The 20,916-nt window shown below is 32.9% G+C and overlaps 1 protein-coding gene across 2 annotated transcripts in view; it reads left to right on the top strand.

Moving 5' to 3' along the window:
* The first annotated feature begins 63 nt into the window (after positions 1 to 63).
* Positions 64 to 20,916, top strand: part of LOC125061835 (RE1-silencing transcription factor-like) — a 32,994-nt gene continuing 12,141 nt past the window's right edge. Inside the window, exons 1-16 of one of the 2 annotated variants that reach the window (XM_047667454.1) lie at positions 64 to 425; positions 741 to 911; positions 2,348 to 2,467; positions 4,366 to 4,444; positions 6,037 to 6,184; positions 7,810 to 7,933; positions 8,729 to 8,868; positions 9,385 to 9,470; positions 11,336 to 11,447; positions 14,493 to 14,707; positions 15,278 to 15,375; positions 16,152 to 16,221; positions 16,651 to 16,712; positions 17,364 to 17,421; positions 19,036 to 19,187; positions 20,802 to 20,856. In XM_047667454.1, the coding sequence (XP_047523410.1) occupies positions 273 to 425; positions 741 to 911; positions 2,348 to 2,467; positions 4,366 to 4,444; positions 6,037 to 6,184; positions 7,810 to 7,933; positions 8,729 to 8,868; positions 9,385 to 9,470; positions 11,336 to 11,447; positions 14,493 to 14,707; positions 15,278 to 15,375; positions 16,152 to 16,221; positions 16,651 to 16,712; positions 17,364 to 17,421; positions 19,036 to 19,187; positions 20,802 to 20,856 (1,843 nt within the window). In that variant the 5' untranslated portion in view covers positions 64 to 272. The remainder of the gene's footprint in view (positions 426 to 740; positions 912 to 2,347; positions 2,468 to 4,365; positions 4,445 to 6,036; positions 6,185 to 7,809; positions 7,934 to 8,728; positions 8,869 to 9,384; positions 9,471 to 11,335; positions 11,448 to 14,492; positions 14,708 to 15,277; positions 15,376 to 16,151; positions 16,222 to 16,650; positions 16,713 to 17,363; positions 17,422 to 19,035; positions 19,188 to 20,801; positions 20,857 to 20,916) is intronic. The other variant, XM_047667455.1, reaches the window with a different exon arrangement.

Genomic DNA, 20,916 nt, shown 5'->3' with positions numbered 1-20,916 from the left:
AAATCGATTGAATCGGATACAGATCCGATGGTCACATCCCTAGGCCAGTTTACGCCACGCAGCCGGCAGCGCCACTAGTGGGGAGTGGCGTTCATTAAGGCATGTCACTCAACTCTCAAACTAAACTTTAAGCAGCGCTAGTGTTTTTAATTATTTTATATTTACTTGGCTTGTTAGTTGTTAATTCTATTCCCGAATCCCGTTTCAATAGAGGTTATGTGTAAAAAAACATTTAGTTTGTAGTGTAGTGTGTAAAATAATTAATCTTAAAAATGGAGAGTAGAAAAGATACTTTAACCATGGCAAAAATGTGTCGGTTTTGTTTGACGCAAACAACACCTCTGAAGAGTTTGTATTCCAAAAATAAGACAAATAAAGACGCTTTAAGTTTAAAATTTAAAGTTTTGTCTTGTCTCTCGTACGAGGTAAGTTCAGCTTTTTCTTGACAAATAATCTATAGTTTAATTGTAGCAGACGCCACTGCAATTTTACCGCAACGACTGGTATGGCCTACAGAAAAAACATGATTTCGGAGCTATTAGTACGAATATTTACAAAGTAGCGATATAATAAAATAGATACTTATTTTGTGGATATGGTTTCTTATTTACTTATATGACTCTGGTTGTAAAATCCACTTAATATTAGATTGATTTGGGAGTGACCTCAAAAGCGCCATCTGGTGTGTAACAATACTGAATGTAAAAATTTTGTAATTCATAATTTTTCATTTATTACAGGTTTTTCCTTCTGATAGAATGCCTACATACATATGTGACCGCTGCAAGTTCTTTATGAACTCATTTTATGAATTTAAGAAAATTTGTAGGCAATCGGAGGAGTTAGTTCTGAAGTTCATCCGCAATGGGAAAGCATTTGAGCCTGTTACTTGGCCTAAAGCACTTTCAAAAGTAAGATATTTTAATTTTATTCAATAAATAGACTCTCACTAAAAACATATTATAAGACAGATAAAACTATACCAAAACATTAGGCTAAAATATAATTTAACAAATTAATAATAATTTAACTTAAATTAGAGATATGACTAAAGCCCTTGTTGTTCGAGTCATGAAAAATGGCAGCATTTTTTGAATGATGATTAGTTGCTTTTGAGACATTTAGTATTAACTCTATATTGCCTTATATAAATATATCAAGTTTCTTAGGGCCAATTTAATAAATACATTTGACACTGCATCAAAGTTCCTATAACTGTAGAGAAGTTCCTTCTTCCTATCCGGTACACTCTTGATAGAACGGTCGTGATCGCTATGAAGTAGTGGTAATAGTGATAAAGAAGTGGTGGTAGAGAAGTATAATATAATTTATTTTGGAAGTCATAACTGCAAAATTGTTTATTAAATATTTATTGTATTATTTATACTAATAAACCGTTATGACTATGATAAACAATTTCTGTTCTGTATAGAGAACTGCATGGTGAGACAATGTTGCATCAGTGAACCCTGTATGAAAGTATTACTGACAGATGTCAAATGTAGTCTATTAAATTGACCTTACTGTTATAATATTTCCTTGGCTTATGTGGTATAACTCAGTAGTTATAAACAAAGGGGTTGTGATAGTTGTCATAGATATGAATAGCAAATAAGGTTGCCATTTCAAGAAAACTTAATGTTAAATAAATTATGCCTCATTAGACTGTTACTGTGTGTGTATTTTGTACATTTAAAACTTATTAGACAACATGATTAGTATTTTTTTTAGTTATGTTAAATTGAAATTACTACCTAAAACGAACATACAAAATCTCTAATTTAGTGGTCAAAATTCAGAATTAGATAAATTTAGTATTGCTATAAAAGAAAATTGCTATTTTCTATATAAAATAATATTATTCTAAATTGATTTTATTTGTTCTCCAGATTTTTAATTACTATTGACATACTTCCATTTTATGCTTCCGTCTTTATGCTTGTATACTTTCTTTCTACATCATAATTTCATAAGTATCTGATTGTTCTCCTTGTAACATGTCTGATGTTTGACAGCTTAATAACTTAACTTAGCATTTTTAAATCAACCGAATAAAATATAGAATAGTTTTTTTTTTTTTTAAGACAATTCACACCAATTGACCAAGTCCTATGCTAAGCTGGTGAAGCTTGTGCTATGGGTACTAGGCAACGGATATACATACATATTATAGATAGATAGACATATAAATACATATTTAAACACTCAAGACCTAACGCACAACACCAAATGCTCATCACATCGATGTTCGTCTCAGCTGGGGATCGAACCCGGGATCCATGGATTTGCAGTCAGGGGTACTAACCACTAGACCAAATTAGGCTACTAATGAAGTACAATTTTCTAGGTGTATGACAGTTCCAAAGATGTGGTAAATACAATCATTGAAGGTGGAACAACGGTGCAAGTATCCTCGCTTGATACATCTGAGAGTGAAGATGAGGATGCTAATGTATACAACGTTCAGGTAATATTTTATTACAGTTACACGGTGCTGAAACTGACATTTAAATAAAAACCTTGTCACCTTAGCAACTCTAATGAGTTAAGTAATCTTATATATTCCTTGAGGGCTATGCTAAATAGGGGCTTAAAATTGTTTATTGATTTTGTAGTAATCTTACAGCTAAGGAGGCGTTCAAGTATTACGTCACGCAATTTTTTTGAGATTATAAACCCCCCCATGTAACGCGCCGTAACGTTTTTCTGTACCCATTAGTAAAACGTTTCGTGACCACCAAAGAGACTCTGTTACCATTATGTGGTGTAAAGTACTGGAAAGTCGAAAATAATATTAACAATAACGCTTAATTCAATCCCCGTCCCGCATCGTAACGTTTTACAAAATGACACAAACAACCCCAACAAATTCGTTAAGTAATATTTGAACGCTCCCTAACATACATAAAACAAACTCTTAGACAAAAATAAAATGAAATTTAACATTGAACGAATGAAAATTAATATTTCAAAGAAAAAACTCAATTCTTACTGCTAAACAAATTATTATAATGATGTCTATTCACATCAATTGTAAGATAAGCTGTGCATGCTTTATACATTTGAACCTAAATTGTGATTTATATTGTTTAGATTACTTCCTACACATAGGTTTGTAGGGAAATAATTTTGTGTTTTTTCTATTTATGTTGAAATAATTGAGATTGAGGTATTTAAGCATTTTAAAGTGCAAATAATAACTTTAATTTTCATTCTTAATAGTTTTTTTTAAGAATTAAAATATAATTTTTTTCTTTTTTAAATATTTTCGTTTGACAAAATGAAGAAAGATTGAAGATAAAACAAACTAGTACAATACAAGTTTTAAAATGAGTGAAATTATATAAACAATGTATTACAAAAGTAACATATTTGAAATACTTTAATTTAAAAATTTTGTTTTAATTTTATAAACATGCTTATACACCATTTTGCTTACCGCTATCATTCATCATATAAAATGTTTTGAATAAATACACTAGTAATTTGTGGAATTAAATATCTGTATATTTAAATATTAATTAATGTTATTTGTAAAAATTATTCTTAATTATTATTTACTAAATTATTATTTACTAAATTATTATTTACTATATACTTTTCACACACCTTCCAAGTCTTCTTTACTTACACTATTAATTTTTACTATTATTATTATTACTGTCTTTTTCTTTTTTTGCGTAGGCGCAAACTAACTGTTGTGGTCTCTGGCAGAATAATCAGCGCTGTGGAATATGTCTGCTCCACAGCATAATGCAACACACACACATTACACACTTAAAATGTACCTTTATTTCTTTTTTTCTTTACATATTTTTTTTTTATTATCATAATTATTTTGTGTGTTACTGTGTGTCATTTAATATGAATTGTAACTCATAGGTCATAATAGGTTACATCAATATCAGAGATTTGGTTTGAGTCTGTTCTCACCTGAAATACCTTGATTCAATTTAAGAAAGATAGTGTAATATTAGAAACCATAAAAGGAAATTTTTGTGAATGACACTTTATTTAAATAACAAATATTATGATTAATGTAGTTTTGAGAAATATAGTAGAAGGTTTTCTTAACATATTTGTTTTTAAAAATCACAAGTCCTTAAGATGTATTAATACTTATATTGAAAAAAGAAGAAAGAAAAAGAACTAAATCAGACTCTCAAATTAATCAACAATTTTCTCTTCTTTTTAAATAAATAAAAATATAACCGAAGGTACTATGAAGGTGATTCAAGATTAGTGACTTACAATTGTTTTATTTTATTATAGTCTTGTTTTTTTATCTTTAATCAATAGAAAGGCCAAAGTATTTTTTTTAGTCTGAAATGTTTATTTTTTTATTTATTAACTTTGATCTTTCAGATTGGTGACGACGACGAAGCAAAAACAACGCAAGTGAAGATTGTCACCACAGACAATATAGAGAAAAAAGCAAAAAAAGGTAGAGTATAATGAGGTTAAGTTTTTATTTCGCTTTTTTAATTTTATTTTACCGTGTGTTCATAGCTTAAATTTTCCCGTATTTTTTATTTGCATGTTATACTTTTTATTTTGATTAGCATGTCACGTGTTTAGGTGAATGGCATGTTTCGGTGAGTATTTTTGGTTCAATTATTTTGTTTAGAGTAAATCATATAAGTCTTTTAGACTTAGGCCTACAACGCACTAGCGGCTGGCCGCAATGCGGTGTGCCGCTGCGGCAGGCCGCGGTATATACGGTCTGCCGTAGCGGCATGCCGTATTCCGGCTAACCGTCCCTATTGCGGTCTGCCGCAATCGTCACTCGTCAGTGCTTCTTGAAATATCGCGCATTATGGACGTTGAAGAAGTTGCGGCAGTTATTTATTTATATAATCGTAGAAAATATCGTCAAAAAATCTTTGCATAGTGTCTAGCGCAAGGAACAAGCGATGACTGAGGCGGGTAGGACGTGGTATTTGCGGCTAACCGCGCCGAGTGCGTGGAGGGACGCGGCGCGCCGCATCATTCAACCGGTGCGGTTCGCCGCAGCTCCAGATCAACCGGAGCGGTTGACGGTTGACCGCAAGTCAGTGCGTTGTTATCGTGCGGTTTCATGTAATAATCGTAATGTAATAATCGATGTGCGGCCAGCCGCAGCGGCACACCGCATTGCGGCCAGCCGCTAGTGCGTTGTAGGTCTTATACTAATTCTTGTATGTCAATCTTGTGTACGAAGTTTGACACTTGACAGTGCTTTTGACAGTTTATACTAGCTGTGTCTATTTATTTTAATTTAAAATCCAAATGTCTGGTATCTTTTATACTAAAACTCTATATTCGTTTCAAATTATTTAAACAATACATTTCAAAACTAACATGTTTGAAATACTTTAATTTTTAATCTTTTTATTTGAATTACAACTTGACAATTGACTGTTGAAGAACACTGACAGCTAGTAAAGCAGTGGCTATATTCCCGCGCAATTCTATTATGGCAGCGAATCACAAATTGTCTGGTCTTTGACGCATTGTTCGCTCTGTATCTCGGGCAGAAAACATATAATTTAGAGTCATGTAACAAATTCTGTGACAGTATTGATTGTAAAACGAAACCGTGCGTTTCGTTTTTGATCGGAACGCGTCGTTATTTTGTATTTTGTTTATTCACAAGCAGCTTAGTTTGCCGCGCATTGCGAACAGCTGACATTGACGGCTGACAGTTGACATTTGATAGATTCATGTCTTGTAATTTTATGTTAAACGTCTATTTATTGCTTTATTTAAAAACGTAGTAGTATCTGCAGTAGAGTATGGTGTAGGATGTTAGTTTGATATTTAGCTTTTGGCAATTTTTTTAAAATTATTTTTTCTGTATTATAAAACAAATGTATGCGTCTCAATTCTACTTAAGAAACTAAAGTTATTTTGAATATTTAGGTGTCAAAAGGCCAATTTTATAAAAGGACTTATTTCTTGATGACATACATAAGAGTGTATGATGGTATTGACACAGTACCGCTACATGTAATGATTATTTGTATAGTTAATAAATGTGTCAGCCAATTACCATAGATACAGTAGAGACAGAGACACGTGTGGCCGAGGGCTGTTGGCCATGCGAAGAATGCCATCGCACCTACCCGTTGGAACAATTGCTGACCCTGCACAAGATGAGACAGCATAATCGACCTAAGCTCGTCGAATGCGATATGTGCGATTCGTAAGTATTTCGGTCGATATATCCTATTAGCGACCCAATCCTATGAGAAATCGTGACCCGTAATCCTTCCTCTCATACCTTCCTTATGAATTATTCTAGATTATTGTAAACTGAAATCAATTCCGTGCAGTAGTTTTTGAGTTAGGGAGCGTTCAAGTAATTCGTAACGCAATTTTAAGACGCAAAGAGATTATTGACACACACCCCCCCCATTAACTAGCCGTAACGTTTTTCAGTACCCAAGTATAGTAAAACGTTTCGTGACCACCTAGTGACTCTTTAGTTACTATTATGTGGTGTAACCGTGTAAGTAGAAAATAATATACTATTTATACTAATATCAGTTAAGAGGAAAGATTTGATTGATTGTTTGCATTGAATAAGCTCCGAAACTACTAGACCGATTTGAATAATTATATCACCATTAGAACCCTTCACTATCCCTGATGAACATAAGCTAAAGATAAAGGTTATTGTTCCGTATGAAATTACGATTGTGTAATCAAGTTTGATTTGATTGACGATAGAGCAAAGTAATGTACTACAGTTTTTTTCGTTGTCGCTGACTTTTGTAGGCATTAACAAGCTCTACAGATTTTTAACCAAATCATATCTTTCATCGTCAAGGCAGCGTTCGTCAGAAACGTTTTCGTTTTTTTCCTACTAATCTGGCTACCACGAAACTATAACACTCACAAATAACGTAGCTCTCTCTTGGTACAATAATTTCTAAATCGGTTCTGTAGATCCAGAGATTACCCTTAAATCCACACACAATCTGTCAATCTTTACTTCTTTAAAAAAATTTTTTTTTTTTTTTTAAAGACAATTCACATCAATTGACCTAGTCCCATACTAAGCTGGTGAAGCTTGTGTTATGGGTACTAGGCAACGGATATACATACATATTATAGATAGATAGACATATAAATGCATATTTAAACACCCAAGACCTAAGCACAACACCAAATGCTCATCACATCGATGTTCGTCTCAGCCGGGAATCGAACCCGGGACCCATGGATTCGCAGTCAGGGGTACTAACCACTAGACCAATGAGTCGTCTACTTGCCTATAACATTGACAAATGATCATGAAGATATATAAATTTGATGCCCAGACCTAAAAAAAGGTCACTGATTTTATTTGTATATAATTTATGTTAGCTTTAGGAATACGAAATAAATAAACATTATATAGGTAATACCGCTAATACTAGGTCGAATTTTCTTTATTTAAACGACTTCCAAAAAGGTTAAATATTACTTGTGTATGTATTGGAAATAGTTTAGTTATAAGTTCCCGTGGGTTTCGAGTCCAGTTCTATCCAATATCTTCAATTTGTTTTAGTAGTTCTTGAGTGTTAGGGAGCGTTCAAGTATTACGTAACGAATTTTGGAGTAGGGGCTTCTTTTATAAAACGTTACTATGCGGGGCGGGGATTGAATTACGCGTTGTTCTTAATATTATTTTCGACTTTCCAGTACTTTTCACCAGATAATGGGTAATGGTTCACTAGGTGGTCACGAAACGGCGTGTTGCATAGGGGGAGGGGTCAATAATCTCCAAGTATTGCGTGACGTAATATACTTGAACGCTCCCTTATATAATGATATATGTTCCAGAAAATTCTTCTCAAAAAGTGATTTAACAATACATCAACAAAGACATTCCGATGAGACGCCGTTTCCATGTGTGGCCTGCGACCATAAGTTCAAACGGCTTATACTTCTAAAGAGACATGAGAGGGTGAATATTAATTTATCTAATTATTATAATTTTATTTATACAACAGGGGCCAAACTTTCAGTTCTCAACTAAAAAAGTTGATTAAAAAAGTTAAAATTCTTGTAATAAATCTACCAGTTCTCAAAATAAAAAGTTGATTTGAAAAAGTTAAAATTCCTGTAATACATCTACCAGTTCTCAGACTAAAAAGAGTTCATTAAAAAGGTTAAAATTCTTAACACATTAAATGCGAGTTCTCAAACTAAAAAAAAGTTAAATACCATTTATTGCTAGTTTTCAAATCAAGGTCGTAGAACAACGAACCGCTAATAAGCTCTCCACCTCTCTTTTGCTATGCTCTAAAAAAATAAAAATAAAAGTGTGTGTGTACTAAGTACACATGTCAGAAGTGAAACTTCAGTGGCAAACTAATCTTGAAGTGTTGTTCATATTTATACAAATCTAAAAGTTTAGATTTCCGATACTTAGAGGGACGGAAAAAGGAAGATATGTTAGGAATTTAATGAATTTAATTGTCATTAAAATATTAAGTGTCGAATAATAAATAATAAATAATACATAATACATAATAAATCATATATAATGTGACGGTAAATTTTTTTCCAACGCCGATAAAGAAGTTTGACTTCAAAAAGGAACATGGCGCGTAACCGTGACGCGTACGGCGTAACGAAAAAATGTTACACTAAATTTTTTCCAACCTCGATAAAGAAGTTTCACTTCAATAAATTTATATAGTTAATAATATAATAATTATATACACAGTCATTCTTACACATAGTTTTTGTGTTCCAGTTGGTCCATTCGGACCTACCTCAACACAGTTGTCCGAGTTGTCCGGCCACATTTATCTCCGTTGAAGAATTAACGTCCCATCAAGAGAGACACGCGAAAAGAGCGGAGAGGTCATATGTATGCGATGTGTGTGATAAGACGTGAGTAGTTTTGGTACAGGTAATATTCAGATAGATAAATAATGAAAAAAAAAACAGACATTGTCGTTAAAGAAACGAATATATGAAAAATGATTTTGTATTTAAAACTTTTTCTTGAGGGTAGTCCTAAAAAAATGTGATGTACCCTCAAATTGGGCCAACTAAATTATTTTAATCAGTGACTTCAGTAATAGTTATGCAATGTGTGTGTTGCTTGAGTAGTTTTGGTTCAGGTGATATTCAGATAGTTAAATAATGAAAAAAAAAATGCTTTTGTATTTAAGACGTTTTGTGTGTTTCAAACTGTGTGCCTTATTTATAAAAAATCTAACTGCCCTCTTAAACTAGAATCCAATCCAAATCCAGAAGTACGTTAGTTAAAATGATGCAGTTTATTATTTAGATAATTGATCTAGTTTTTATGAACAAAATACGAGGGTACTTCAAATTTTTTGGGAGTACCCTCAAAAAACATTTTTAATGTCTCCCGTTGGTTATACAATTATTTGTTTTCAGGTTCGCCGTACGATCGACTCTTCAAAGACATATCGCCGTATTACATAAACGCGAACCCCAATTCAACTGCGAATATTGTCCTGAGCGTGAGTCTCAGAATACAACCCTTCAATGATTCTTCTTATCTATGGCGTTATTTTATTTTGCTCATAGTATCTAAGTTTGAAGTCTAGACAGTAATTTTTAAGGCTTTTATAATTGTCCGGGCTATATGTTTCGCCGGGAGTTGAATTCAGGACTTTCGGCTTAACGCTTTAATGCATTGAGTAATAGAATCATTGTATTGCTTGTTATATTTTTTTAAATTAATGAACTACCCTCTTTTTCAGATTTTTTTATACTACCTTTAACAATTTTATTCTTATCATTCTTGTGTTTTGTGTTACATTAACTAATTGACGTTTACAGTACATATTATTTAATATTATTTTTTCAGGTATTTCTATTGATAATAAAAATTTAAGCTATGAACATACGAACGACTAATTACGATTTTTTTTAATATAATGCACATTGGTTTTTATAAAGACTTGGCTGTGATATTTAGATAACAGAAAAAAAACATCTTTTATTTCTGAATCTGGCTGAAATTTAGAATTCTTGTAAAGAAGCCCGCTCTAAGTTGACGTAATCGTATTCAGAAAGCTCTTGTCAATTGTGAGGTCTATTGTCTTTGGTTTAGAGAATGCTTTTTTAATAATCTGGAAACCTAAAACTGCATTTTGAGATTCTAAGGAGAAAATAATTTCAAATTCAAAAGTCTGTCTTTATTTAATAACAGGAAAGAGCGCCATTTTAATGTTTAACAATTTATTTGTATGGCGAAGTTCGAGTCGGGTAACACTTGTATAACTAAATCCAGGACGTACTATACTCTGAATTTTAACTCCGTAGAATTCTGACAGCTATCATTTTATGACATTTTTCAATTTCAATACGAATCTATACAGTATACATACATTTTATTTGTTAGTGAATATATCCATTTTATTAAGTGCGGTGCTCCTCTTTAAAGAGGTTTTACGGCGAGTGATAATTACGTCCCTTTTCATCACAAACAGTAAAAAACGCACAAGTAAAGATATTTTTTTAAAGGTTAGGTTTAGGTAAGGTTTTTAAACGCCAGCTAAAGAATAAAATAAAGTAATTAAAGTTAATTCGATATATTGTTCGTGATATTCATACAGTCATTTGAGTAAGAAAATATTTAGATTTATGTTTTTGTGGGTAGAACATAAAAAATATGCAGCGCTTTTTTTATTGCTCTCAAATGGGTCAAATTTTTCCCTTTTTCGGGGGAGAACTTTTTAGTAGCAACACTTATAAATGTCAGAATTCTACGGAATGAAAAATCACAGTCTAAAGTACCATAATGCGTGGTGGTTGTCATGGTAGTGAGAGAGGTATTATCAAGACCGTAATTAAATCCGTGTTCTCCTACCTTTTCGAAAAAAAAAGCCTCGCCTAGTATCGCTTATGTCGGCAATTTTCATGTTAAACTAAGCCAAACTTTGTAGACCAGGTTCGATAATTTTTGAAACCTAAAAAAATAATAGTAGGATTTAACCCATTAGAAAAGGAGGAGAATATCATAAAAATTAAAGGAAAAATAATTTACGGGCGATCTGAGGTTGGGAAGGGAAGGGGGGGGGGGAGGAGTTTTAAGGGTAAACAACGGTTTATCTCGATTTCCGGCAAAACTAAAAGTCCTATGGAAAAAAGTCAAATGGCAAAGTTGTAGGTAATAAAAAGATCTAAAACTTTTGTATTTACACAAGCGTTATTTTGAGCGTTTCTGAATATGAATATGATGGATGTTGTTATAGTGACTTTCGAAACTCTAAGCTAAAATGGAGGGTAGATAATAAAATTACAGCTATCTCTTTCTAAACACCGATGTGTATTATAAGTAATTAGTTTATGAATCTTATAATTGTACTTATAATTGCAGGTTTTGGCTCCGTGTCGAAATTGTCAAGACATTTGCGTACGCACGCGGGTGAGAGGCCGTACCCGTGCAAGTATTGCAATAAGAGTTTCATTAAATCGCAGCATTATACCAGGTGAAAATTTCAAAAATTATTTATTTGGTATTTACTTATCTTATTTATTTATTTATGTAGTTATTAAGCTTATAACATCACACACAGTACTAAAATTACTAATTATTTAACAAAAAATCTCACATCTAAAATGTGTGACAATTAATGTAAGCATAAGTTTCACAAAAAAAAAAATTTTAATAGAAATTAAAAATTACAATTAAACATATACGATAGTAAAAGCACACAATAAAATAAAATTACAGAAATTTGTTGGCACTTAGAGCAGAAAAAAAAGAAAAATCATCATCAAAACAGCGAAATTAGGTTTGAGAAAGGCACCCCACAATGCTTTCTCTAAAACCGATCAGCCCACTACCGAATATATCCAGCTCTGGATAAGCTGTGTTCAATTTGTTGAAATCAATGTGTGCTGTTGATTGCTGTGTTCAATTATCTTAAAGTATATATGTTATTGGAAATAGCTTAAAAGGAATATTGAGAATATCCATAGCGCAAAATCCCCTGCATCATGAGCATACCCCACATATACACCATCACGTACACACCCCCACTTTCACACCATCACACAACAGCCGAATTAGATATTACTCAGTTAAATGTATTGAATATTTTTTATTGTTTTTTCCCTTTTGTAAATATTACGTATTCCATTTTTACATTTAGTGTAATTGTTTGTTATTATATTTAGTTTTTTGTTAGCTGTAGAATAACGAAATTAGTAACAAAAAAACATTATACTAAAATAGATAGTCATAGAAAAATAATGAATTAAAAAAAAGTTACTGCTTATATTCGAGTACTATAATAAAGTTTACATTATTTAATTTATGTTATATTTAATATTAGTACCTCCGACGGAGTGAAACCCTCCAAATTTTTTCATTTGTCTCTCATTTTCGCTTCTATTTTCCAATATTTCCCGCTATCTCTTATTTCATCTTCGGTTTCTGTGCATCCTCTTTTTCCTTCCAATTGGGCCATTCCAAGTAACCATTTCCGAAATCAATTATTTTGTAGGCTTCGTTTTGCACTGTTTTAAATTGGAATATATATAAAAAGTTTCTTAATAAGGGAGCGTTCAAGTATTACGTAACGCAATTTTTGGACATTATTGACCCCCCCCCCTCCATGAACACGCCGTAAAGTTTTTCAGTACCCAAGTACAGTACTGTACCCAAATCTAGTAAAACGTTTCGTGACCACCTAGTGACTCTTTAGTTACTATTATGTGGTGTAAGTAGAAAATAATATTAACAATAACGCGTAATTCAATCCCCGCCCCGCATCGTTACGTTTGACAAAAGGACCCCCCCTCCCCCCAAAATTCGTTACGTAATACTTGAACGCTCCCTAACACTTAATTTTTCATTGTCTTTCTTTAAATAACTGTGTCTAATAGTTTTACGGGTTTACGATTATAATTAAAACAATCGACATCACAGCAGACTTTGACAGATCAATAATTACAATTAAATGTCGCGATTTGTAGAACTTATGTCCAATAGTTTTCCTCAATTTATTATTTTCAATAGGCTTTACATTAGGTATTCCGTTAATGTATTGTAAATAATAATAACAGCCTTTATTCAGATACATTTAAACTGGTCTTAGATCCCGATATACAACGACCTTCACTGAGATGCTCATTTGCTTCATACTTTCGATTGGTATAGAATTTATCTAATAATAATACCGGTGAAATGTTTAAAAATATATTTTTTTTTAAATATTAATTAAACATACTCTGGACTGAAATTTGCTAGGTAACCCATATGGATTATATTTATTGATATATTAAATTAAATATAAAATACGTTTCATTAAATAAGCATCTCGGTGAAGGTCGTTGTATATCGGGATCTTATACTAAACAAATTTCCGTTTTAATCCCCTTCTAGTGTATCTGTGTGCCCTTTTTTGGCAAAGGCCTCCTCCAAATCCCGCCATTCCTCTCATTGTGCCACTCTATGCCATGTACCACCTGCTGTTTCTTTAATATGGTCTATCCACCTTCTAAGTTGCCTCATTCTTTTTAGTTTGCTGTACCTTGAGCACCAGTTTAGTAGTTTTTTTGTTCCACTTTTCTGTTCTCTTGTCATGTACCCCGCCAATTTCCACTTTAGTTTATTTATTTTTATTGTAACATCTGTTTCCTTAGTTATTTCTCTTAACGCTGTATTCTTTATTTTGTCTCTTCTTTTCTTCCCTATCATACATCGTTCCATCGCTGACACACCTGTAGCTTTGTATACTGCGCTTTAGTAAAGCTTAGGTTTCCTAGAAAAGCGGTGCCGTTAACTAACGGCTGTCATTTTACGGCTGTTAATAATGGCCGTCTTTACTTTTTAACATAATGCAAAACATCATTTTCGCTCGTCCAAGTCACGTTTCCACTCGGTATTAATTAAATATGGGCACCGCCAGACGCGAAAAACGTTTAACTACTGTTTATCACTGCTATGACGGCCGTCATGCAAATGACAGCACCGCTATTTGACGTTACGGTGACAACGTTCTCTAGAAAACCTACTCCGATGTTATTTATAGACAACGTATGGGTGACGTCACCCAACGTTACATTACGGCCGTTGGATAGCGGCCCCGCTTTTCTAGGAAACCTAAGCTTAAGCGCCCAAGTTTGTGATCCATATGTTAGTACAAGTAGTGTAGTATATGTTAGTAATGTTTAATAGCTGTAATCTAATATATAAAATTCTCGTGTCACAGTTTTCGTTGGCATACTCCTGCGAAACGGCTTGACCGATTTTGATGAAATTTTTTGTGCTTATCCGGTATCTATGAGAATCTCTACCATCTATTTTTCATCCCCCTAAATGTTAGGGGTAGTCCACCACTAAAATTTTTTATTTATTTTTTAGACAAAATTTTTAATTTCTATTTTTTTATGATACAGCATTAAAAAATACATACAACCCCTAACTTTCACCCCTCTACGATCAACCCCTATTTTTTTATTGTAAATGATATACATGGCAAAACGACGTTTGCCGGGTCAGCTAGTAAATATTTAAAATATTACAGACACCTTCGTGTAAAACATCGTGATGAAATGCGCACAGGCCAAAGCCCCGACGAGCTGTACAGGTGTGAGCAATGCGAGGAGACCTTCGCGAATCAGGACGAGCTGATCTTCCACTCCGCGATCCACGCTACGCAGAATCTCACATGCCCCCTGTGCCAGGAGAAGTTTGACAATGTGGATGACGTCACCACCCATATAAAGTCCCATGTTAATGGTGAGTGGTGAGCCCAAGCCCTTGTATATTCTCTCGGCGATGACGATCCTCTAATTTAACTCTATAAAAACCTTCCTCAGAGTTCAAGGAATAATTTAAAAAAAAAAGGGTGCGTGTACTTACGTACGCGCGTAAGAAGTTACACTTCTTCGGCATTATTAAAAATAGTTTTTGATTGCATGCAAATAATTAATTACAATTAATTAATCAAAGACTGGAAAAGGAGTCATTATAGTCAATGAAGTTCAGTTTACATTTGAACATAAATAAATAAATATTTATTATTATTCTCTTACATTAAGTGTAACATAAATTGTATTACTATTCGAATGTTGTTTTTAAATTATGTCCAATGCCGTAGCATCTTTCGTGGGCAACTTCATTCTGTTAATTTTGTGTCACGATGCGCGCGCATCGTAAAATTTCACTCTCATCAATTTTTCATAACGCGCTTAAAGAAGTATAACTTCAAAAAATACTCAATTGGTCCAGTCGTCTTCTAGTTTTCTGCTTAGCTTTCATTTTTATTTATGCAGAAGATGAATAATTTGTGGAATAAATTTCTTTCAGGTGTTGAATTTATGTGCGAGTATTGTGAGCTGGTCTTCACCACTAAGGAGAAGTATGATAACCACTTGATGTTGGCACATGAAGATGAAATTCATATTGTACGTATTCGCCAAAATCTCTATTGAGATTGGCCGTTTATAGATTCGCTTTAAAATAAATATAAAATATGTTTATTATAGAATATAAGATACAGGTATCACTTAATCCACGTCATTAAATTATCACTACTCATCGGCAAAGACGACAGAGGGTGTAGGCCGAGAGAAAAAGCCGGCGTAAAAAACTATCGGTACTCTTTTAAAACAGCAAATCATCAAACAACACTTATTTTAAAACAAATATCGCAAATTAATTAGAGGTAGCCTGTCTAGCACTAGTCCCAGGCCCTTTTATCAACTAGATAATCGTTAAATTTATTAATTATACACATACTTTATTATTAAATACATAAAATAATATTGTTATTTTTGTTGTTCCGTGTCTTGCAGTATCGACTCCTTTTTAGGAAATGCCTCCTTAACATTCCATTCGGATCTGCTTTTATATCCATTTCCCATCAGAATTGTCTTTATGTCCCCAGCCTTTGTGGTTGCCATATTTCTATTCACAAGCGGTCCCGTTGGATGTCCCGACACGTAAACTATCTGGATGATCCACTCACCGTAGCTAATCACATTAAAAGCCGCCCGCGCAAAGACAAATTAGACTAGGGTAAAAAACCGCTTTCACCAGGAAAGAACGTTGTCAATAGTTCCCCTCAATAACCCTTCAGGCGATTGACATCTCTCAAAGACAAATAAAAAGTATACTCGGCAATATGCATGATAATCAAAATTCTTGTTATATTTTTTAATATAAGTGAAATTATTTGTAGACTATAGGCGATGAAGATTCGTCGATGGAAGTGGATGGAGAGGATTATGAAGATGATGCGAGCATTAATGGTATATATACAATTTTACGGGAGTAAAACCCGTTTATTTACTGGATAAGGGACATGCAAGTTCATTACTATGAATTTAAATTTATGTCAGCTGTCAAATATTTTTAATATTAATTTAGTAACAAAAAAATCACCCTTACGTCTCTAGAGCTGTAAAACGACAAATTGGACAAAAAAAGAACATTGCGATTAAAAAGAGTGACGGAGAGTTTATTGCCAGTTCTTCATATAAAGTTATTTTTTTGACGATCATAAGTGTACATTGTGTTACCTATATGATTAAATGATTTTTCAATTTTGACGAGATTGTGACTTGACATACGAATTAGAATATACTTTTTCAAAATATTATTTTTGCAAGAATAAGGAAAAAAATAAAAACCTTTGTATTTTTGCAAATACCCTCGCTTCACACGAATGTTGTTTTTAGTGAAAGAGGACGGTGACAGTATGGTCATTGAAATAAAGAAAGCGGATGCTGACAGTTTAATGGTAAGTTTAACTAACTATAATAATAATCAACCTTTTTAGGTCTTGGCCTCAGATTTCTGTATCTGTTTCATGATCATTTGTCAATCTAATAGGTAAGTAGGTGATCAGCCTTTTGGAATGGGTAAAAAATGTTAAACTCGCGTCAGGACACGTGACCTGATCGAAAATTCGTAAGACGTATGAAGAGTAGACAGCTGGCGCGGCGTATTTAATGTAACATAAATTGTCATGTTTGTGTACGATAGGGCAATAAATAAATATTGTATTCTACCACATAAATGATAGTACTTTTATACTGATAATTAAAGCAATTCGTGCAAAATTATTCCCTAACCATTCCTAAATATCGTTTTTTTATATATTTTAACTTTGATTACAGTGAGACGGGTGCATTTGCCTTAATTTTCTTTTTGATGTCTGCAATCTGTCTTTTCTTTATAGTGGGCACACAAGAGGCTCATCTGATGTTAAGTGCCCATGGACATTTTGTATTGTATTGTTAAAATAAAGTTTTTAGTGGTTTGTTGGGTCTACATACCGTATCACAGTTTTTTTAAACCAGTATGCAGGGGGTCAATTTGTATTTCTATTTATTGTATAAAGTAATAATAATAAAATAATTGATCTTAAATATGAAATTGTTAATTGCAGATGTCCGAAGAGCTTCAAGCTGATGAAGATGAGGTTAAACAGGACACTAATTCGGAAGGTGAGTGTTTTGACCCAAGGGTACAAGGGTAGGGTCTGGCTAAAGAAAGAAGATAACGAAAAATCGCGCCAAATTAAAAAAAATTAGTATGGTTACCCTAAAAGTTTGATATATTTTGTGGATTAAACTTACTTGATACTTTTATTTTATTATTTTTTACATTGATAGTAACTGTATTTCTATGAAATTAAATACTATACGTATTTAGTTTTTCGCTATTGATATTTAAAATGACTAGCATTGCATGGAAAACTAAAACTAGATTTATATAAAACACAACTTTATTCGGAATAATCAAAATCAGATTCAAAAAAATCAATCAAAGTTTAGGCTATTCTATCTGTTAACTATTCGGAAAAAATAGATAATAGAATTAAAAATGACTAATTGCATGAAGTATTAAGATAGTAAATCATACTAACCTAAGAAATTCAATGACATTCTGTGTTGCCATCAGAAAGATTGCAAATAATTCAATTTTCTTCTTTCATTATAGTATAAGATCCCGCTATACAACGACCTTCACCGAGATGCTTATTTAATGAAACTTATTTTATATTTAATTTAATATATCAATAAATATAATCCATATGGGTTGCCTAGCAAATTTCAGTCCAGAGTATGTTTAATTAATATTTAAAAAAAAATTTTTTTTTTTAAAATCTCGGTGAAGGTCGTTGTATAGCGGGATCTTAGACCATAAGCCAGACTCTAGCTTCATTTTAAATGATACTGTCATCTTTAGTTAACTAAATAATATATGTCGAAAGACGAATTGAGGTCCCAAATCTCATAAACCACTGAAGGGATTTTAACGAAACTTTAATCCCTGAGTTGGCACATTAATTTAGGGCAGTTTCCAAACATGTTTATGCCATCTCAGCAAAAAGCTCTAAAATTCTTATGTATCATACTCAATCTCTATGTATAAAATCCTCGTTTCACAATGTTCGTTCCCATACTCCTCCGAAATGGCTCGACCGATTCTTATGAATTGCTTTATGCATATTCTAAAAGTCTGAGAATCTATCTTTCAAACCCCCAAAAAAATATTTTTTTTTTTTCGACAAAATTTTATGTTTGTATTCTTTTATGATACATCATACAAAAATACATACAACCCTTAATTTTCACCCCTTTACGATAAACATCTATTTTTTATTATTGTAGATAGTTATTATTACTGAACTAAACAATGATTCCTAGAAATAATATACTTGGCAATACAAACGTTTGCCGGGTCAGCTTGTTTTTATATAAAATTGAATTGTTCACTTAAGAAACTTAAATGAATAGGTTTAAGGAAGAAATTATTATATATAAGCCACTTAACAATCAAATTATCCCCCTTAACAATCAAATTATCCCCCCTAACAATCACATTACCCCCCTTAACAATCAAATTATCCCCCTTAATCAAATTACACCCCTCCCCCTTAACAATAAAAATCCCCCCCAACAATGAAATTGCCCCACGTTGGTTAACACTATGGGGGGGATAAATTGCAGTAAATATGCATACATAATATTTGACTACGAATAATATAAGAACATGAAGATTAAAACAATAACTTTAGCGCATCTCATTTGCTTATTATTAAAATATGTTTTCAGCAAGCGAAACTGAGTTACCAGAACAAGAGTTGGTCCAAATCGAGGCCACAATAGAGAAGATCACCGCGAAGCCCTCAGAAGAGATTATTCAAAGTGTAGCGCCTCTAGCGGAAATCACAAGAGTTAAACCAAATGCTGGAAGTGATAGTCAGGTATCTGTCTTTTTTGAAGTTATACTTTTGGCGCGCTAGGAAAAAATTATGAGAGTAAATTTATACGATGCGCACCGTCACAAAAAACCGACACCCTGAAGTTAGCCATAGTCAACTTTTTTTAGTTTTTTTGAAGTTATACTTTTGGCGCGTTAGGGAAAAATTATGAGAGTAAATTTTTACGATGCGCGCGCACACCGTCACTAAAAACCGACGCCCTGAAGTTAGCTATAGTCAACTTTTTTAGTTTTTTTGAAGTTATACTTTTGGCGCGCTAGGGAAAAATTATGAGAGTAAATTTATACGATGCGCACACCGTCACAAAATACCGACACCCTGAAGTTAGCTATAGTCAACTTTTTTAGTTTTTTTGAAGTTATACTTTTGGCGCGCTAGGGAAAAATTATGAGAGTAAATTTTTACGATGCGCGCGCACACCGTCACTAAAAACCGACGCCCTGAAGTTAGCTATAGTCAACTTTTTTAGTTTTTTTGAAGTTATACTTTTGGCGCGCTAGGGAAAAATTATGAGAGTAAATTTTTACGATGCGCGCGCACACCGTCACTAAAAACCGACGCCCTGAAGTTAGCTATAGTCAACTTTTTTAGTTTTTTTGAAGTTATACTTTTGGCGCGCTAGGGAAAAATTATGAGAGTAAATTTTTACGATGCGCGCGCACACCGTCACTAAAAACCGACGCCCTGAAGTTAGCTATAGTCAACTTTTTTAGTTTTTTTGAAGTTATACTTTTGGCGCGCTAGGGAAAAATTATGAGAGTAAATTTTTAAGATGCGCGCGCACACCGTCACTAAAAACCGACGCCCTGAAGTTAGCTATAGTCAACTTTTTTAGTTTTTTTGAAGTTATACTTTTGGCGCGCTAGGGAAAAATTATGAGAGTAAATTTTTAAGATGCGCGCGCACACCGTCACAAAAAATCCGTCACCCTGAATATCTGTTCAAACGTGGGTAAAAAAGTCTGAGCCGCTAGTAGCCGCTTGCTCTGTTTTATCGACGAGTTGCATGCTGTCATGGCGTAGTGTTTTTCAGAGTCGTGTTTATTTAAACCAAAATAATGATTTCTATACGAGAAAACCCGTTTCAATGTGATGATCAGTGTTTGTTGTAAAGTATTAGTACAAATTATATCGTTTCTGTTGGAAATTGGGAATATTTTCAATAAAAGTGGTAGATTTCTTATTAAACCAATGTTTAATAACTTATTACAATTTGCATTACACTGTTACATATTCTTAATAAAAAGTATACACAAGGTTAGCGCACAGTTGACAGTTTGTAACAAGAGTGTCCACAGATACACATATAAACTAGATTATAAATTTATAATTATTCAATAGTTTCGATTGGAAGTGACCATTGAAATGGACAAGAAAAATAAAATTCGAAGAGGGAGACGTCCCTCTAAAGAGCTCGAAGAAAATTATTACGCCAAAGAAGTATAACTTCTAACGCGTGTATATAAACATACACACTTTTAAAGATACGTCAAATTGTCTTTGGTTTTCCTCAGACTAGAATTAATGTAAAAAAAAAATTAATTTCTTCTAATCTTAGTAGAATTTGTGTATTAAAATTATTTTTATTAAATTTCAGATTATTGTTGCTCGCCACGTTGAGGAGAAACGAAAAGTTGAAGTAGTGGAAACAGGTGAAAATTATTAAAATTATTATTAATTCTATACGTATACGTTTTTTTTTATATATAATA

The sequence above is a fragment of the Pieris napi genome, chromosome 24 (assembly GCF_905475465.1).
Source record: "Pieris napi chromosome 24, ilPieNapi1.2, whole genome shotgun sequence".
NCBI classification, from domain to species: domain Eukaryota; kingdom Metazoa; phylum Arthropoda; class Insecta; order Lepidoptera; family Pieridae; genus Pieris; species Pieris napi.
The sequence above is the reverse complement of the archived record's forward strand: the minus strand, read 5'-3'. Positions and strand labels throughout refer to the sequence as shown.